The sequence below is a fragment of the Ascaphus truei genome, chromosome 4 (genome assembly GCF_040206685.1).
Source record: "Ascaphus truei isolate aAscTru1 chromosome 4, aAscTru1.hap1, whole genome shotgun sequence".
Taxonomy (NCBI): domain Eukaryota; kingdom Metazoa; phylum Chordata; class Amphibia; order Anura; family Ascaphidae; genus Ascaphus; species Ascaphus truei.
The window spans coordinates 118,691,269-118,712,494 of record NC_134486.1 but is presented as its reverse complement, the minus strand read 5'-3'; the positions used below and the strand labels follow the sequence as shown (position 1 = coordinate 118,712,494).

The 21,226-nt window shown below is 38.3% G+C and overlaps 1 protein-coding gene across 3 annotated transcripts in view; it reads right to left on the bottom strand.

Annotated features, from left to right (window-relative positions):
- Window positions 1-21,226, bottom strand: part of RGS17 (regulator of G protein signaling 17) — a 202,382-nt gene that overhangs the window by 88,606 nt on the left and 92,550 nt on the right. For 2 of the 3 annotated variants that reach the window (XM_075596499.1, XM_075596500.1), the window contains exon 2: window positions 3,404-3,539. In XM_075596499.1, coding sequence (XP_075452614.1) covers window positions 3,404-3,519 — 116 coding nt within the window. In that variant the 5' untranslated portion in view covers window positions 3,520-3,539. Of the gene's footprint in view, window positions 1-3,364; window positions 3,540-21,226 lie in introns of all 3 variants that reach the window. The other variant, XM_075596497.1, reaches the window with a different exon arrangement.

The window sequence follows — 21,226 nt, the reverse complement described above, 5'->3', positions numbered from 1 at the left end:
GCACAGATTTCTTGTCTTCAGAGAAATCTGTTTGCACAACGCGGCAGGCAATGTCTTGTCCCTACAGCGCACACCATAACGGGCACTGCAGCAGGCAGCGGGGGCCTAGCCTTATCAGGTGGGACTTCAGCAGAGTGTGTTACATTAACTCTGCCTCTTTTCAGGGTTGAATAGTATAGTCATGTCCCTTTGAGGAGTTTTTTAGGAATTCTCCTCCTTTTAACTCTTTCTCCCTTGTTTTTATTTGCTTTATTAAATAAATTGATATTATTGTCTTTGGTAAATCCGTGTGCTCACTTTTGGGAACCTTTTTTGTTGCTTGCCTACTATCTGTATCCCTGGAGCACCGCTTGCATACATTATATTATATTTTCATAGCTAGTTTTTGGGTACCATTTATTTAGGCGTGTATGCGGTATTCTCTGTGTGTTATATATATATATATATATATATATATATATATATATATATATATATATATATATATATATATATAAATTATAATTGTTTTACACAGATAAGCAAAAAGAGGGGTTAACTGGGCGCTCGGTAGTGAATGGGTGTGGATTTGTCTAAAATATATTTTATACCATATACCCAAAAAATAAAGTGCAAATCATATATATAATAAGTGCAGTGACTATGCAAACTTAATTATTTATATATGTGAAAGCACATTGGGACCTCTAATAATTCCTTCACCAAAATTGAGTGAAATAAGTGAATATTAGGTAAATAAATGTAGGTCCAGCAGCTCAAAAACCCATTTGTAGACCGTCCTCTGGTCCCAAAAGCAGCTTGGATATCCGAACGTTCGGGGAGCGCTTGCAAGTCACGTGATCATATGTAAAAGATAAAAAAACAGAATATAGTGTAACCAGTTACGGGTGAAAAAATGAATATGTAAAAATGGTGTAAGTCCCACTCACAAATGAGAATAATAATTCCAGCAGATCAGAGATACACCACTCTCTGATGGGAGCTCAGTGGCAGATGCACCTCCATGTGTTAAATCTCTGTGTATCGTGTGCCTCCAGTGTTGTCCGTCAATGGGAGTGTTACTCGTCAGTAAAAGAGAGATAGACGAACATAGGGTAGTATGTCCAAAATTGTATTGCACAAACAGTAATAAAAAATAGGATTCACTCACATTTTACATATGTGTAACATTCATTTGAGAGACCTCTGTGATCCCTGGCTTTCTCCCGATTTCAGCGCGTCTCCATTGCTTCCGCAATCGTCACTGCCAGTGACGTCAGTGGTTGGGGCTGATGGAGTGTCTGCAATAGCGCGGCTGCCAGTAATTGGATCTTTTGTCCCCTGGAACACAATTCATCGCGTTTCGCCGAGGCTTTCTCAAGAATTATGCTCAACAGTACTAACCCAGTCTATTTATAGCAGCTAACCTAATTGCCCTCCCTATAGTAATTAATTAGCCTAAATCAATTGAATAAGTATATAAAACTCATACGCATACTGATGGTGCATATAAATATAGTCATATAATCTAATCCATAATTTATGCAATATTTAAAATTAATATAAATGTATAATCCTATCTAATATTATCACAAAGGAATCGCAAATTCATTCATAGTGTATCCTCAGTGATGGAATCTATCATGCAACCCATACAGACAAATTTGCATCAATTTAACTAATCAACAATGATATATTAAATAATAGATACATAATGTGATCCTGCACTATAACAACATGTGCAATACAAAATAGTACATATTTAACAATAATTTTAATTAGTATGCAAATCTCTAAAAAAAACTATACAAATCTCTAAAAAAACAATATAATAAAAATGAGATAAAACGGTGCAGAGAAAAGGAATCTAAAATGTAGAAATGGAAATATTGATTAGAATCTAATAGGTTATACAGTACACAAAAAGTTAAGTTAAAAACAAAATGGTTATAAAAGACAATGGTTAAACATATATTTTAAAATGCATGTTTCCATTTCTACATTTTAGATTCCTTTTCTCTGCACTGTTTTTATCTCATTTTTATTATATTGTTTTTTAGAGATTTGGATAGTTTTTTAGAGATTTGCATAGTTATTAAAATTATTGTTAAATATGTACTATTTTGTATTGCACATGTTGTTATAGGGCAGGATCACATTATGTATCTATTATTTAATATATCATTGTTGATTAGTTAAATTGATACAAATTTGTCTGTATGGTTTGCATGATAGATTCCATCACAGAGGATACACTATGAATGAATTTGCGATTTCATTGTGATAATATTAGATAGGATTATACATTTATATTCATTTTAAATATTGTATAAATTATGGATTACATTATATGATTATACAGTATTTATATGCACCATCAGTATGCATATGAGTTTTATATACTTATTCAATTGATTTAGGCTAATTAATTACTATAGGGGGGGGCAATTAGGTGAGTTGCTATAAATAGACTGGGTTAATACTATTGAGCATAATTCTTGGGAAAGCCTTGGCGAAACGCGTTGAATTGTGTTCCGGAGGACCAAAGATCCAATTGCTGGCAGCCGCATTATTGTAGACACTCCATCCACTGACATTACCGGCAGTGACAATTGCGGAAGCAACAGAGACGTGCTGAAGATCGGGAGAAAGCCAGGGATCACAAAGGTCTCTCAAATGAATGTTACACATATGTAAAATGTGAGTGAATCCTATTTTTTATTACTGTTTGTGCAATACAATTTTGGACATAATACCCTATGTTCGTCTATCTCTATTTTACTGACGAGTAACACTCCCATTGACAGACAACACTGGAGGCACACGATACACAGAGATATAACACACAGAGGTGCATCTGCCACAGAGCTCCCATCAGAGAGAGGTGTATCTCTGATCTGCTGGAATTATAATTCTCATTTGTGAGTAGGATTTACACCATTTTTACATATTCATTTTTTCACCTGTTACTGGTTGCACTATATTCTGTTTTTTATATTTACACAGATAAATTTGTGAGTAAAATAAAACAATGTACAGTATACAAGCTACTTATAGTCAGTGTTATTGTGCCCATTATCACACAATTAAAGACTTCCTCTGGTGCATGTTTTAAGAGATTATCATTGGATTTGCAATTCTATACACTGGTGCCACTCTTGCAGTTAGTCATGCACAATTGTGCAATGTTGCTTGTCTTACCGCACAATAACAGGTACAATAACATTGACTGCCTCTGTGTATATATATAAATATATGTTTACATACATGCTTCACTAGTTTTGAGGTCAAGTAGAAATACCCAACACATACTGTATAGAGACTATTGTGTACAGACTAGTGAACATTTTAGGGAGTTTGCATGAGTCTTGTTTTCTTTATTTACCTGTATTGGATATGGTACCAAATATACTGCATGACATACCATGAGCAACTGCAACAACAGCACCAACAAAAGCAGCACGTGTTCGGCCTTTGGTTCCCAGGAGGTTGAGGCGCAGCAGAGGTTTCTTCATTTTGTGATTGCTGCCTCTTTCTCATTTCAGCAACTTCCTCAGTGGCTAGAAATTGACAAACGAAAAAAGATAGCATGGATATGTACAGTAAAATCAGATAGAAACTGGAAACAAGGGAAGAAATTATACTACAATATCTGAATATTATAGACAAATGTGTACAGATTTTACAGCAATTCATGGGTTTTGTTTCAATTTTCACTGCTTGTACGGTTCAATGTGTTTGAATGGTAATAACACTAGTCTGACAATTCCTCTCACAGAAAACAATAGATTGCTGCCTAATTATCAAAAGTTTTAAAGCTTTGCACTCTTCTGCCCCTCCTTACATCTCAACCCTAAATTCTCGCTATGCACCATCCCGACACTTGCGTTCCGCTCAAGGATGTTTTCTCTCTGCCCCCTTTGTATCTAAATCCTCTCCCACCTTTAACCTTTCTCACTGACTGCCCCACACCACTAGAATGCCCTTCCCTCAATATCCGACTAGCACCCTCTCTAACCACCTTTAAGACCCACCTTAAAACACACCTACTTAAAAAGCATATGAGTAGCTCCGTAGCTAATACTATACACCTGATACATAAAGCTTGCCCCCTTGTAGATGCACTTACCAGAATGCCCTACTACTGTCTCTGTACATTCTTCCTACCTACCAATTAGATTGTAAGCTCTTCGGAGCAGGGACCCCTTTTCCTAAATGTTACTTTTATGTTTGAAGCACTTCTTCTCATTATGTGTTATTTATATTTGTTATTTATATGATTGTCGTTTGTATTACTACTGTGAAGCGCTATGTACATTAATGGCGCTATATCAATAAAGTCATACATACATACAAAAGTGTTTTCATGCTTTTATTTAAAAAAAATAAACAGAGTGCTAGCCATATCATTTTTCCATTATTCACAATAGTTTGGTAAGAATTTCAAGATAGATTCCTTTAACAAACAAGTAGCAATAACAAAGAGAAATATAAATAGATGTGTAACCTCTCGTCTCCTGGCCCTGAAAGAGGGTCACAACTAATCGAAGTGTGGTGGAATAGGTTTGTGCAAGTGTTAATGCTTAGAGTCTCATACATTTTTCTCGGAGTGCTAGCATCCGGGCTAGCAGATGTAAAAAGGGTGCCAGGGACTTTATTAGACCTACTAGTTACTTTATTTATACAGACTGGTTACCTACATCTTCCTTCCCTGGGTGCTCAGATAGCTTCCCAGGGAGGCACACATGACTTGTCACCATCCATTGCCCTAGGTTAAGGGAAACTTGCAATCTCTGGCTCAAGTGAACTGGAGTCATTCCCAGGTACCGACCAGGACTCTTTGGAGGGGTGTACTTCTATCGAGGTTCCCATCTACCTGTCATCATTACAATGCCCTACCAGTTCATACTTTGGCAACCTGGTGTGCATAGATATAGAATTGGCATTAGAGCAACTCTAGCTGTGACACTTCCCGGACCCCTGATCTAGGGATCCCTTACTTGAAATGCCATGCACATCTTCTTTCAAGGAAAGATAGCATTCTTCGGCATCTTGACTATTCCAGTTGCCCTTCCCAGATAATGAACCCTGTTTCCTAACTTTAAAACAACAAAAGGTGACCATACTTTACACGTGATGTTGCACATACAGTATGACATACTATTAACATCATAAACTTAACACAGTGAGACTCCTCTCCTCTGGTGCCCTCCAGGAGCCTAGCGCCTGGAGTCTTCTACAGCTTTTTTTATACCCCTGTACGATGTCACTATCCTACCACTCTAACTGGGCAAGATACAGACATACTTAACCTTTTAGGTGTCATACATATCAGATGACTATTCTAGTAGGTGCTGGAACTTAGTAGTGACCAGTGACCTAACAATAGCTACTTTGGCAACATAGAATTAGCTACATGGAATTAGTTATTAGGAATTGTGACAATTCTAATACAGAGCATTATTCCTGGTATTATCAAGGTAAATAATAATTTCAATCAGATTTAGAACCATGCAGCTGATTATGACAGATCAATTATGATCATTCTTCCTAGTATTGTACAGGTTATTAAGAATTTTAATTAGTGTTAGGACCTGTGATTTTGTGGTCATGCCTTGAAGGGGCTCACAGTCTTACAATGCTTTGGCCAAAGTGTTAAACTAAATGACCCTTTTATTCAAGAGATATGTAGGTATTTCACTGTGTATTTTTGCCATTGGATGTAGCACTGGGCTCTGTTTGTGTTTTTTTGTAGTATATATCGCCATGCCCAGTAGCACTCCATTTCTGGCAATTATATGCATATATATATTTTGTGAACTTACTGGGTATTTGTGTGTTCTTCTTTCAATCAAAAGCCCCATGATAAAAGCACAACGGATGTTGACTCGTTTGCTTCTTGAGGTAAAATGAGACATCCAGGCCTTATATATATATGGCCTGTGTCGTCACATTTTAGGGTGAGATTATACAGATCTAATTCAATTGCATGCTGTATCATGTGCCCACCTCTTTTTTTTTTTTAAGAATGTGACGGCATCTCCATTGGAGGTATGTCACATCCTTAAAACCACATGGATATAATCACATGGTATTACAGCAAATGGGATTGAAGACAATCCCATTGGTTGCTGTACCATGTGATAGGTTACATTAGTTCAAAAGGATGTGACTGCCGATAAGTGACTTATCGCTGCTCGCCTGGCAATTTGTTTTTTTTGGAGAAAGAAAAATGCTGAAAAAGCCTTTTATCGGCCACTTATTGAGGTTAACTGAATAGCAGTAGGCCTTTTTTGAAAAAAAAAAAGCATATGCCTCTTAGTCTCAGTAAACAACAGCACATGAAAATGAAGCTCAGATAAGAAATGAAGAGTATTGAAATAATATTTCAATATTTTAAATAATATCCATAAAACTGTGATAATAACATTTCATGGCTCTCGTCATAATAATTACGCAGGTACCACATGTCTAGACTCCCAGCTATCTCTCTCAAGTATTTTCCCAGGAAATATGTATCACCATATGGAGAATAAGTTATGTACTAACTTGATGGCTGGGCGACTAGACATACATTAAGCATTTCTTAATCTTTAACCCCTGGAAAGGTGTCAAATCCAATAAACTTGCATAGAATTTTTTTTTTACTCTTTATAAATATTTGCAGAGAGATTTACTCCTTCTGGGAAACTGCTGAGGCTTGTGCTGCTGCTAAAAAGGAACACAATTTACTTAACATACAAAAAATAAGCTCTTATAACAGGCTCACAAATAGTGTGTCAGCCAGTCTGGCATTTTAGGAGAACAAGCAAATAAGAGAAATGGATTGCCTTATTCCAGTAACTAATACTCTGAAATATGTACATTTCACGAACACTAATAATGTTTATAGTATATTATCAAGTATGATTAGATGGAGTATAAAAAAAAACCCTCCCCCCAAGGTTTAAGCTTGCCCCACCCCACTTTCCAAGTTGGCAGGTCAGTTTCATTTTGCCAGGTTACGACAGATCCAATGTGATCATTCTTCCTGTAATTATACAGGTAAATAAGAATTTTAACCCAGGTGAGTGTTAGGCCCTGCTACGGTCATGCCTTGTAAGTGGCAGCAGGCTTAAGATGCTTTGGCCAAAGGGTTAAACCAAATGACCTTTTTTACAAGAGATATATAGGTATTGCACTGTGTATTTTTGTCACATTGGAAGTAGCTTTGGGCATTTCTGTTTTTTGTTGTATACATTTAGCCACACCCACTAGCACTCCTTTTGACACACACATATATATATATATATATAAAATCAAAAAATAAATAGATGATACCGTTCTGTGGCTAACGAAATGCTTTTATTTGTGCGAGCTTTCGAGATACACTGATCTCTTCTTCCGGCGATGTTACAATGAATGAAGCAAGCAAAAGGTATACTTAAAAACAGTGTCTCTTGGAATGTTATCTGTGCTAGTCCTTCCCCCGGTGTGGCTGTGTTTTATGGCTAGAGGTGTCAAAAGGTTCCTGAAAGCAAGTGATGTAAGAGTGTGTGTGTGTATCTGTGTGAATATAAATGAATGGAGAGTCCACAGTATATACAGTGCTTTACAAAAGGTGTGTGTGGAGTGGGAGTGGATATAAATGGTGTGGGTAGGTGTGGAAATGTGAGAGATTGTAGCACAACTAAAAGTGTGTGTGGATACTATGTGGTCCCTATCGGTGTATAGGGATGGAAAAACAAGGAGTATTATTATGTGTAAGAGACAGCTGTGTGTGCATACATATAGTACGGCCTATAGCGCTCATGGGAAGAGAGTTCACTTGTGTCAGTAATGACTCATAAAATTTCAATCTCTGTTTAGGCCACCGCTAAGTGTCCCGAACAGTTGAGGGTTGCCATACTCAAAGGTAATCTTAAAACACCGAAAGAGAGACGGTTGCATGCATACAAATTTATGCAACTGTTCGGGACACTTAGCGGTGGCCTAAAAAGAGATCGAAATTTGATGAGTGGTGTTTTATGGGAAAAGAAGAAGTTTTCTTTAGCTGCTTTAAAGTAAAATAAAAAATTCCCAACTATAGTGGAGATTTGAACTATTTATGGTCACAATTTTTATAATTGCCAATCACAATTACATATGTGATATACTGTAAATGAATATTATTTTGAGAGGCTAAAGAACAATTTTATGTTTGCATTTTAAATTAATTCCTTAAGTGTTGATTACCCTGTAAAAAACGTTGCATGATAAATATTTGTTTCTTACTACTATGCATGCCAGTTGTGCTTATGAAACTGGATATACTGTACTTCTTATAAAGATATCAATATGACTGACCCAAGAATTAATTACTGTACCTGAAATAAAGAAACGGACAACGTTTTGGAAACTTTGACAGAATTGGGTTATACTGTATCTAAGAAATCTGTGGTCTTTTTGTAAAGAAGAAAACGTACGGTGAGTGCTGTAAATGAGAAATGTTTATTCTCTCCAATTGGCTCACATGGATCTACTCACTAAAGTGTGAATGTCATTATTGATCAGTAACTAACATTCACCTTGAATGGCCATTCATGATTGATAATGGCAATTGCACTATAGTGAATAGACCCCTTGGAGTAAGAATTTCCTATTATTGCATTGTCAAATTAGTCGTAGCTGGCACATAAACAAGCTACTGATGAATTTTACAGTGGTGCCAGCAATATTATGTAATTAATTGCTTGCTCTTACAGATATATATGCAATGCAGGAGAATCATACTAGCTTCGTAGTTACTTTGCAAATAGAGAAGAAAGCTGCAAGAAAATGTGATCTAGTTACATACATTTAATTGATGTGCTTCCTTTTAAAAATTGGAATTAGTTTTAGGAGACCAGATCCATTTCGAGCCGTTACATGTCTTGTCAAGGGCCATTGTTGATGAAACTTTCTACCATCAGGACTGACTTTTCAACCAGGACTGTCTTTTGATATGGTACTGTAATTATCATCACCACACTTTGCGCCGGGGACATTCTTTGTATTTGTACTACGTAAAACTAGCAGCGCTATACAAGAACATGCTATTATTATAATATAATTTTCTTAAAAAATAAGTTAGTCCTAGGCATTCTTCTAATGATTTTTCATGTAATTTTTTCCAACATTTTTGTTCCAAAACATGCAAAAAAAACAAAATAACGTGTTCTAAATAATCATTGATAGAGGTAACTATGACCTAGTTCTCCACCTTATTTGCATAAGGTTCATTATATTTTGAAAATACAGATTACACCTTCTTACTTGTTTTATGCCATGACTTTCTGGGTAAGAGCTTCGCTTTAGTACTGATCTGAACTGGTAATTTGGGGAAGTTATTGAATAAGACCCACAAGGTATTAAAATATGTTTTCTTTATTTCTTCAGTAATACTTTTCTTTAACTTTTTAGTTGTAATCCTTATGGTTGTATTAACATTTACAGGCTGCCTTCACCTTTTTAAAATATAGGCTCAATATTTACAAAACTACTACATTAAGGGAGCTACATTAAAAAAAATCTAAAAGACAATAATTAAGATATACCTGTGTCCTTTTATACAGAAGTATTGGGCCATCAATTGTCTACCCTATTGGACACATTGCAGTGATTTGCACACTTAGAGAAGTTAGCCGAGAAAGAAATACCAAATTAAATTTGATGAGATTCATCATTATCATTAACCATCATTAAAATATAGGATTGAGGCTAACTAAGCATACATCTAAACCTGCTCAAATGCAGTTATGCATACTATAAAGTTGACCAAGTATTGAAACATTTATTTATTAAATATTCAATAATTGACATACAGTTCATTTTGAACTGAAAAAAAGTAATTTGGTACATATGTTATTTTTTACATGAAAAAATTCTCGATTAACTTTTTAAGGGTTGTTGTGCACACTTTGTAATTAAATCACAGATTATAGTGGAATACTACGGTAAAACCAAATATTTTTTCTTTATGCTGTCGTTTTCGAGTCATGTGCTCATACAGTATTTATCAGTTGGATTATTGTCGATTTGGATTTCTACTTAAAGGTGCAATTTCTTATAGGATACAGAAAAACTGGATTTGGTAAGAACTTAAAAATCTGATTGGCTTCCGTGCTTTAAAACAAATGAAACTGTGCCTACAGCAAACATGTAGCTTTTGTTCCTATTATGGAATTAGAGAGTGCAGAGAAGAGCGACCAAATTGTTAAAGGGGATGGACAATTTAACTTATAAGGAGAGGCTAGCTAAATTACCTATATTTACTTTAAAAAAGAGGTGTCTAAGAGGGGATATGATAACTATATACAAATATATTCGGGGACAGTACAGGGAGCTGTCAAAATAACTATTCATCCCAAGGGCAATACAAAGGACACGGGGTCATCCCTTAAGGTTGGAGGAAAGGAGATTTCACCAGCAACAATGGAAATTATTCTTTACAGTATGGGCAGTTAAAATGTGAAATTCATTACCCATGGTGACTGTGATGGCAGATACAATAGATTTCTTCAAAAAAAGATTGTACGTCTTTTTTGAAAGGAAAGGTATACAGGGATATACCAAATACTGATGCAGCGGCCGTTATTCGAACACATCACGGCGCCGATTTTGAGTTCTCTGCTGTTCCCCATGCAGCATGAACGCGGCCATTCGCCCCAGGCACACGCGCTTATCGCGGTTGTTTTGTTTGAATTTCATGGATTCTGTTTCTTCGTTTGCAATAAAATGGATGAATTGTAATGTGTACAGTACTGTGCTACTGTGCAACTGTGCTACTGTGTCAATTTAATGTTTTTAAAAGCCAGAATACTAAAATTCGTTTTTCTGCACTCGTCGCGCTCACATCTTAGTGCGGAAAGGCTGGAATTCATCTCGCGGTTTCAAATCGGGATTCCGATGTACATGACGCGTGAAGTATTCGAATAACGGCCGCTGCATCACTAAGTAAACATGGGAAGAATGTTGATCCAGGGAATTATCCGATTGCCAATTCTTCGAGTTAGGAAGGAATTTATTATTCCCCTTATGATTTATCATTGGATGATATGTCACTGGGAATTTTTTGTTTGACTTCCTCTTGATCAATAAGGAAGTATAGATATAACATAAAGTATCTGTTGTCTAAATGTAATATAGGTTGAACGTGATTGACGTATTTCTTTTTTCAACCTCATCTACTATGTACTGTAACTATGTAGCCAGAGAAAATGAAACTTCAAAAATGCATCAGCTTACCATGCTTTGAAACTGACTTAAAAAAAAAAAATAGGTAAACCCCGTTATAGCGCGACACGAAATCGGTTATAACGCGGTCTAAGCATGGCTCCCGAATTGAAAGCCTCCATTTTTCCGCCTTAACTGCATCTCAAATCCTCCATTTTGCCGCCTTACACTCTCCTCTTCCAGCTGTCCTGTCCACGTGCTCATCTCTCTCCTCTTCCTGCTCATCTCTCTGCCGTCGCGTGCCATCGGTTTTTTTTTTTCAAACATTCAATTCAGTGCTTTACTGACTACCAGACACAGACACAATTAAACATTAATACATTTTGTACAAAACACATGCAGGGATTGAACTCGGGACCTTCTGATACCAATGCCTTGCCTCTTACCTCTGCACCATAGGCTTGGTGTGACAAGAGATAACCTATAAATATATTCATCCTCTACAACACATTGCCACATTATGTATTAATTATGTATTAAGTATTAATAATAATTCTATATCAATAATTATTTATGAATAATTATTAATTAATAATACTATTATTATTAATTATATTATGATTAATAAGTCTGAAACCTTGAAAATAGCAGATAGCAGATCTATTTCATGATATGTTTGTAAGGTCTGGCTTCTACTGGAAAATTATTCAATCCCATTTCTTTGTTCTTATAAAGTCATTATGATGCCATCATTATCTAAACCGCAAAATGAGGGATGCTGATTAAAATCGCCTTTCCTCAAATCTTAAGGGACGATCCTGTGTCATTTGTAACATCCTTGGCATGAATAGTTATTTAGAAAGTTCCATGAATTGACCTTTAATATATTGTATATGGTTTCATATCCCCTCTTAGATGCCTCTTTTCTAATATAAAAACATTTAATTTAGCTAGTCTTTCCTCCCATTAATTAATTTAGTCAGATCTTCAATCACCTTAATTAGTTTGGTGACATTTTTTCTGTACATTTTCAAGTTCCATAATGTCTTTTTATGGATTGGTGCCCAAAACTGCATTCCATCTTCAAGGTGGGGTCTTAGGCTAAGGCCCCACTCCCAGAGTCAGCGCACCCGCACTGCAGACAGGCGGTGCACTGACATACACAGACCGCGATATGCGGTCTGTAGGGAGCGGGAGCCGGAGCGGGAGGTGGGCGGAGTGGGAGGCTTGACAGGGAGGGGGGGCGTGGCTTGAGCGGAGGGACCCACTACTCTCCCCCCCCTCCTCCCTCCACGGACTCGGGCTGGAGCTGAAGCTGCTGAGGGTAAGTTTAAACACACACACACGCAGGCACTCATACATACACACACACACACACAGGCAGGCACTCACGCACTCATACACACACACACGCGCGCACACACAGGCAGGCACTCACGCACTCATACACACACACACACACAGACAGAGGCAGGCACTCACGCACTCAGGCACACACATACACACACAGACAGGCACGCACGCACTCAGACACACACACAGACAGGCACTCACCTGCTTTCACTCCACACTCCTCCCCGCTCCCCGAAACCTCTCCTCCTCCCGAAGCCTCCCCTCCCCATTGGCTCACAGCCACACCACGTGACGCGTCAACGCTAGGAAACACCATTCTCTTGTGTCTCCTAGCGGCTGACGCGCCACAGCGTGTAGTCAGCTGTGCCGCCAGGGGGGACCGGGACCGGGTCTCGAGGATTCCCCTGCTGGTGGGGAACTCGCGACATGGCCGCCCGCGCCAACGAGCGCAGCGGGACCGAGGCCTGACTAAAGATTTATACAGTGGGAAAATTATGCTTATTTTCCTTTCATCCATACCCCATTTTATGCAAGAAAAGGCAGGTCCACAAAACTCCATTAGTGACTTAACAAGACGTTAACTTCAGTTAACATCTCATTAAGTGCTAACAGGGATCTTCAAAGCTCCCTAACAATGCATTCAGTGCTCTTTAATGCTATGATGGCCTGCTGTTAACTTTAACAGATGTTAGGGCTACTGATATACAAATGAGGTGTGGACCACCTCAATGCATATCTACAGCAGTTTGTTAAAGTTAATGTAGAACTTAACACTATGCTATTTTAGTTCATGGTTATACCTGGTGTTGGTTGCTTCCAGCACCTAATGCCAGGTAGCAGACCTTTTATTGGCCTTGTCCAGGGTTCTGAAGTGGCCATTTTGGCTTTCTATATTGCTACTGTATGTAAGAAGCCAAAGTGAATACTCTGGACTGGACAATTTATTTTAGCCATGACCCGTCTATGAACTCCTTAGAAGCTGTAGTGGCCATAAATGGATGCAAGATGAGGTTGCTGGGTCAAGGTTCACTTCAGCAGTTATGCAGTACTTCAAAGTTTACTTTCTACTATTTGTTAAAAAATGGTGTGACGGCGGGGGTAGCCAGCCTTCATAATAAATGTGAAGCCCAGCTGGTTACCCATAAAAACCGTGTCTCTCCGGCGGCATGTCAGCACTATGAGCCAGGTACAATGTGTGTGTTTGGTACCTCATATCCATCAAAGGTACAGAACTGGGACTTCGGGAACGGGACTATAATAGTGGATACTGGGGGGGGGAGTATTAAACTGTGTGTAAAATGTTTTTGGGCAACACTACCGGTTATCCCTTAATTGTACCCGCATATCACTTCTGATTTGCGGGTACTCGTGTGCACCTTAATACCACTATGTTTCCCCTATGAAATATGGTTTTTCCCTGCCAGCAAGTTCTCAAAACTTAGTTTTAAAACGTGGCTGAGGCCAAGTCATGCAGCCCAAGTTTCTGAGACAAAGTTATAAAAAAGAAATGTAGTTTTAAAATGTGTTTTCATCTCTATGAGGGCAGTCTTGGTAATTCGATCAGTCGAGGTGCCTGCATAGAGATGGAGGATCAAAGTGGAGGATGGAAGTCGAGATGTGTAGGGCCATTTGGTGAGCGGGGAAGGGTGGAGTTCCACGTCCAGAGACAAAGACTTCCTGCATGGGAGCCTCTTTGTTCTCTCAGAATTGGTGGAGCCTACCCAGCAGGAGGTATAGGGCTGGCCGGGGGAAGCTCGTAGGCATGGTTCCCATTGGCCAGTTAAAATTTCCCGTTCACCGGCTACCTGAGCAATTCAATACTCCCCCTCCTCTGACACCTGCGGCAAGCCGAGCCCCCAGCTTATGACTGTCTGTTGCAATTACGATCCATTCTCCGATTGGCTGCCAGTCCCTCTTCCATGTTAAACATAGTACACCGAGGTCTATGTAAGGGAGTCCCGAGCGGAGAACCAGACAATCCTGAGACTTGGTCCGGTGAAGCACTGGCTTGCTTTTCAAAAGTGCTTTGCTCTGAATAGAAAAGCACTCTGCACGAAAGTGCCGGAGAAGCCTAGCCTAGCTGAGGACAAGTTCTCAGAATGCGGCCAAGTTCTAATATTCAACGAAGACCCGGCCAGCGGGGAAAGCTAGTTATCTATCCGGTTGATAGTGTCATGGTGTTCCTGGACGTGGAGCGGGCAGGGTAAGCCTTCTTGAAGCAGGCCCTGTACCTAGTCAGGCTAGAGACTCCTCCGAGAACCCAGTTAAGCATGTATTCCCTGTATTTTGTGTTCCATTGTATGCCTAATGGTTTTACCAGAATAAACCCCATTTTATTCCACTACTGTGTCCTGCCCAGTGAATTGATCCCGGAAGGTAAAAGGTGTTAAATGTACTGGTCTCCCGTGACAATAGGCTTGGGATCATTTGCAGCTTGGTTAAAGTTTACATACTGAGGTTACAGTTGGACAGTTGTGAACGACTTAACGCAAGCCTACTGACTACAACTAAAACTAATATTTGTGCTTCTGTGGAAATACTAACAAAAGAAGCACAGGGCTTGAAAAACTTCATCATGTAAACAAAAAAGTGAAAGCATACTGTAGTTTGTTTTTCTGCCACATACAAAGTTGACATTCAGATATGTTTCCTACATAGCAAATTAAATTAGAAGAGGTCTATCACCTATTTATGTTTGCTGCAACCATATAAGTAGAATATATTACAAACTACCTTTTAAAGATATGCTCATTAGACCTATGTGTGTTGTTGTGATTTTGTGTGAGAATGCACTCTTTCAGATATATTCCCAATAACAGATCAGGAAAAAAATGTAATCAATACAAAGTAGGATAGACAATGTAGGGCCTATTTATTAAACTGCAATATTGCCAATGCAAAATCACCAAAAAATGGCATACAATTCTGGAATTTTAAATTAAGATTTATGAAAAATTGTATGGTTTGATATTTGCATGCAACTTTTGCCAGGTTAGCTGAAATACTACTCAGAAAGGGAAAGTTAGAAATCTCAAATCCTTCAAGTAGGCTTCTGCTAGAGAGAATAGGAGAAGACAGTATAGGAGAAAGGAGGAGACATACTGTATATACTTTGGAAATATGCATATTTCACAGGTACCTTATGCAGAACTGCCAACAGCTTTCCCAGGGCCCAGAACTAGGTTTGGACAGCTGGAGCAGGCCTACTCCACCAGTAAGCCTGTGACAGATGTCCCTGCGTTCCACCCTCTCCACATCTCTGATCTCAGGTGTGTTATCAGTAGAGATGGGTGAAATATTTTTGTGGATTTGGATCTCCCTTTCCCCTTCTTCCTCTCTCTCAATTGTATTCAATGACAAATTGGAATGAAACCGTCTGGAATTTTAAGTACAATTAGCAGATGGATTGTAGTGTGCAGGATGGTTTTTGTAAAATCGATAATATTTTTGTTTGAAGGTAAATAAGAAAGCAAACATTCTACCAAATTTGGTCTGTCTGTCTGTCTGTCTCTCTCTCTCTCTCTCTCTCTCTGTCTCTCTCTGTCTCTATCTCTCTCTCATAAAAAAGTCTTCAGCAGTGAATCCTACAGATTTCCCACCAGTTAAAATGCCTTTATAGAGATTGCCTTCTAATAAATGAGACTAAAAGACACTTTGCATTTCTTACTTCAAAGAAACTGCCAATGTACATGTAAAAAAATAAAATAATGACTGTCATTATGTTCGATAACCATTTCTTACTATTATTTTTAATTTTTTACATGTGTTTTGAATGTTAACGCAGTTTTGGCATCTACTCATTTTCTGTGAGAGTAGACGAAGCCTTTGAAGAGCAAAGTCTCCGGCATGTAAAACATATGAAATGCTGGAGCTAAATAGGTAGTGGTTGTTTTTTGTTTTTTTTCTATTTCAGCTTCCAGCTTTGCTGTGCCCCTTATTTAAATATCTGTAGCTGTATTATAAATGGCCTATCTACAAGTACTTAGGTTCAAGGCCTTTTCCTGCCAATTGGTGGTGTTGATGTTAAAAATGTTTAGGTGGGATTTTAGGGTGTCCTTCTAGTGCTTGCACTATCCCCTGATGTACTTTTACTATAGACAAGCTGGCTATAGAAAACCTGTTTGGGAATTCTGGAGTCTAGCATTTATGAAATAAAATACATGCCAAATACATTTCTCATAAGCCCCTATAGAATATGGTGAGGATGCTAAATCGATGCGTTAACTTACATTCAAGTGAATGAAAGATACCAAATTGTTATTTATCTTGTCACTGTATTGAAAATACATTATACAGTATTAAGGAAATGAATTACTTCCATAGCCTCACTATTAATGATTACAAATACAGCTTTACTTTTAGTTTACAAATGAAATTATTAAAAACATAATTTGAACCTTCATCACACTACACTGTACATTAAATGCAAGATCTGACTCTTAAACACATTTTACCTGTTCAAATATAAAAATGTCACTGAGGAGCGATTATCTTTATCTAGGCATCCACAGAGGGAAACCCAAACCATACCTCTGTATGTTGTGAGATTTGCAGGTGTTTCCATTAAGCAGTATTACAGTATATGGGGATCTGAGCTCAAATCACCTATGAACTGTCCTTGCTAAAATCTGTGTATACTAGAGCAAGAGGAGGTGAAAAGGTGATGAGGAATCTCAGATAGTTCTGTGCAAACAAAAGAAACATGAAAAATATCAATGTTTCACAGTTTTTATTTAAAGAGTTTGCAGATTTGTGGATGTATTCAATAATCTATTAAAATATATCAGCAAGTACATACCAATGTATATGATTCTGTTGTAAAATAATCATGGCATCAGTTACTAAAACCCAAATTGTTTAAGATTCATCTATAGCATATGAATATCACAAACTTCCAAACATCTATGCACATGTAAAATAAAAAATAATTTTAAATTGTTATTTTTAGCAAGTAACAGAAGAAATATAATGTATGTTAAATATACCCAGAAAATCTACAGCAAGAAAAGTTTGTCTATTGGCAATGCTCCTTGGGCATATCAAATGGGATGTATTTGTTGTGTGTGGGGCTGACAAACATTTGATGATCTTTAGGTTGACAGATTGATTCTGGAATTTTAAGTTGATTTAGCAGTCAATTTCAAAATGGACTTTAACACTTTGCAGTTTGCAAGTTGGCTTTTGGTTATTTCATTAAACTTCTTACACTCTGATCCAGTGCTTTTTCAACTGTCTTCATGCAAATAATGTACATGTAGTTGCAAATGCATTGGTTATTCTTAAAATTGGTTGTGACTGGTCTCATCAAGAAAAAGGTTTAATCCCTCCCCATGACATTTAAACATGAGTTATATAAAGAAGTGTAGCCCTGGTAAGAAATGGGGCTATAGTTCTATCCTCCTCCTGGTATAATCACTGGTAAGGGCAGGTTGCCAAGAGTTATCATGGGTTTCCCCCACTTCAAGCACTGCCCTGAGTGGTGGAGGTAGGTCACCTGACCCTGTATCAAAGCAAGAGACACAGGGGCGGTGCCTGCTGAGATCATAAAAGAGCAGTGCATTTCCTATTTAGAGTCTGTTCTGTCAGTCTGACAGTAGTGATAGTGAGTTAGGAGGAGAGGAGTGATCAGCTCATGAGTAGATCTGATCTAGCTACAGTTAGTGAGATGGAACCAAATACCTCTCACCCTGCTTAGGGGGTGAGAGAAGAGCTAGCCCCACTCTGGATGCCTTTGGTCCAGAGTGGCGGCAGGGACATCACAAGGGAGAACAGTTAGTGGACTGTGCATCAACTGTACCTGTCGGCTGCTGCTGCTGCCCAAGAGAATAAAGAGACTGCTGCTTTTAAAGATAATCCTTGTGTGAGACTGGAATCTCTCATCCCTGTGGGGAATCTCTGTGGTAAGGATTCCACCCCGCATTCCTGGGGCTTACTATAGATGGAGGCGCTGCACCATTGTACCAGAACAAAGGCCTCCACCCCAGTAACCTGTTCCTGTTATCCCCCATGTCATCGCGGGAGACTCAGGCCCTCCTGTTGCCAGCAGGTATGCACCACACAGAGACATCTAGCCAGACCCCAGAACACCTTAGGGGACCTGATCTGCGATTAAGGGCGGAAAGGTGGGCTAGAGAATTAAAGAGAAAACAAATTATTACCTCTCCATCCAAAACAGAACTACTGTAAGCACACAAAAAAAACCTTGTTAAAGGAAACAGTATAGTGACATTTACCTATTTAGAAAGCTTAATTTCAACTAGTATTCATCTCTATAAATGCCATAACATGCGGTTAATATTTACAGGGGTAATAGAAGTAGTTGAAATCTGTTCTGCCTTTGGTTGACTGGGTGCTGACAAAAGGCTTAATGGGAGATTCAACAAACTCTGATATGAATCATCGCAGCACAATCCCGCCTTAAATATCTTTCAAGTCAATAGCAGTGAACGAGGGATCACAATGCGATAACCCATATTGGAGATTAGTGAATCTCAGCATTAGTGCCCTCCTAAATATCCATTGGTCTGATGAGGTGAAACTTCTGAATAGCTATTGGTCTCATAAGTAGGAAATTAAATTCCTTCCTGACTCCAAATATTGACAATCAGATTACTCCCTGGATCAACATCCTTGCCATGTTTACTTATTTGGTACATCCTTATATACTGTAGCTTTCCTTTCTAAAAAGATGTCTAACCTTTTATGTAAGATATTTATTGTATCTGCCATCACAGTCTCCATGGGTAATGAATTCCACATTTTAAATGCCCTTACTGTAAAGAACCCTTTCCTTTGGTGCTGGTAAAATCACCTGTCCGCCAACCTTAAGGGATGACCCTGTTGTCACATATAATGCTGATATTATCCTAATGTTTCATAGAATTGCCTGTAAAGAAAAATAAAGTAAAGTTACTAACTCTGAACACCTTATCTCCCTGTACCTCTGGCACCTAAATTAATGTTAGGTTAATCCTAACGCCTTTCTACAGTACGAAAGCAAACAATCTAATGCTTGTTTTACTCATATGTAAATAATAAGCAAATAATCCATTATCATAATATCGCAGATGCACAAAAGTCCATTAATATTAGCACAAGGAAATAATGTTATGCTAAATAAGTCACACCAAAACTTGCTGTTATTCCCAGTCAAACCTTTATTATCCTAATGTTTCATAGAATTGCCTGTAAAGAAAAATACAAGTTTAAGTTAAACCAAGAAATGGCATCTTAATTTATCCTTTTGGTCTGGCACCTACTGTAGCCCTTTCTCTTACAATAATTCAAGCTGAAAGAGCGTCTCAGTGAGTAAAGTTACTAACTCTGAACACCGTGGGCCTCATGCAGAGAGCATAGAATTTTAAAAATGGCGAATTTCATAAAAAGTAGCTTTTTTGGAGAGTTTTATTCTCCATATGCAGAAAAGTGCGAATTCTGCTATGTTTAACATGGATGCATGTGGCGAGTTTAAATTGGCGAGATGCGCGCTTCAGAAACGTGTAAAAACAAATTCGCGCCTTTTTTTTCCCCTTTACTATAGGCGGCGAGCGCCATCTTGCCATATTTTCGTGGCGCGGCAAAAATGCGAGAATCGCGCCTTTTTTTGGCGCGAACAGCCGCTACTTGCCGTTCGCACCTCTCTGCATTTGGAGGTTCTCGCCAGCCGCGAGGCGAGTTTTAAACATAGAAATAAAAAAATGGCGCGTTTTTCGCAACTCGCCATTTTATGCCGTTTTCTGAGGGAAATTGAACAAAAAATGGCGAGTTTTGAAATAACGATGCTCTCTGCATGAGGCCCCTTATCTCCCTGTACCTCTGGCACCAAAATCATAGATTGCAATCTCATCTAAGCATGAACTGTGTGTGTAAAAATCATATGTACTACACTATATTGTAATTGTGAAGAACTATATGAAATAAAGGGAGAAGGAGTGGCTCAGTGAGTGACGACACTGACTGGCACTGAGTTTGAAGCAACCTGGTTCAATTCCCAGTGTTGGCTCCTTGTGACCTTGGGCAAGTCACCTTATCTCCCTGTGCCTTGGGCACTAAAAAATAGATTGTAAGCTCCACAGGGCAGGGACCTGTGCTTGCAAAAGTCTCCATTAAGCACTATGTATAACTAGCAGTGCTATACAAGAACATACTAAAAAAAAAAGGAATTATTTGTCAGACAAAAAAAAGCTAAACATTACTGTGGGATGCAACTGATAATACAGTATGTAAAAAAAATTATGTTTTAGACTGCATTACATTTTCTATTGTTGAAGGTAAATACAGGATATGGTTTCCAGAGTTGACACAGTAAGTAATATATTTACAAGTAACTATAGTACTTGTGTACAATTACATACACAGCATTTTGAATAATGACTACAAATAAACATTAATTGTGATTTAAACATTTAATCATTCAGACAGTGCAAGCACTGTGGGGAATATAACTAAACATATATAAATATAACATGTCATATTGACATTTCTAGGGAAAAAAAGACATACAGTACTGTATTTTACAGAGGAAAGGGCAGGCTGACTAGGCACCCTTTGACGTGCTCTCCCATGCCTAAGTAAAATGAAGTGCACTTGATGCAGGAAGAGGAGGAAGAGGAATGGACGTTTGAAGTGAAACACCAGATGTTGGTCAGGATTTGCTGGATTTTGCTGGTGTGGGCTAGCACTTGCTAGTAGGACCAGACTTTTGGTAATGTTGGTGTTATTT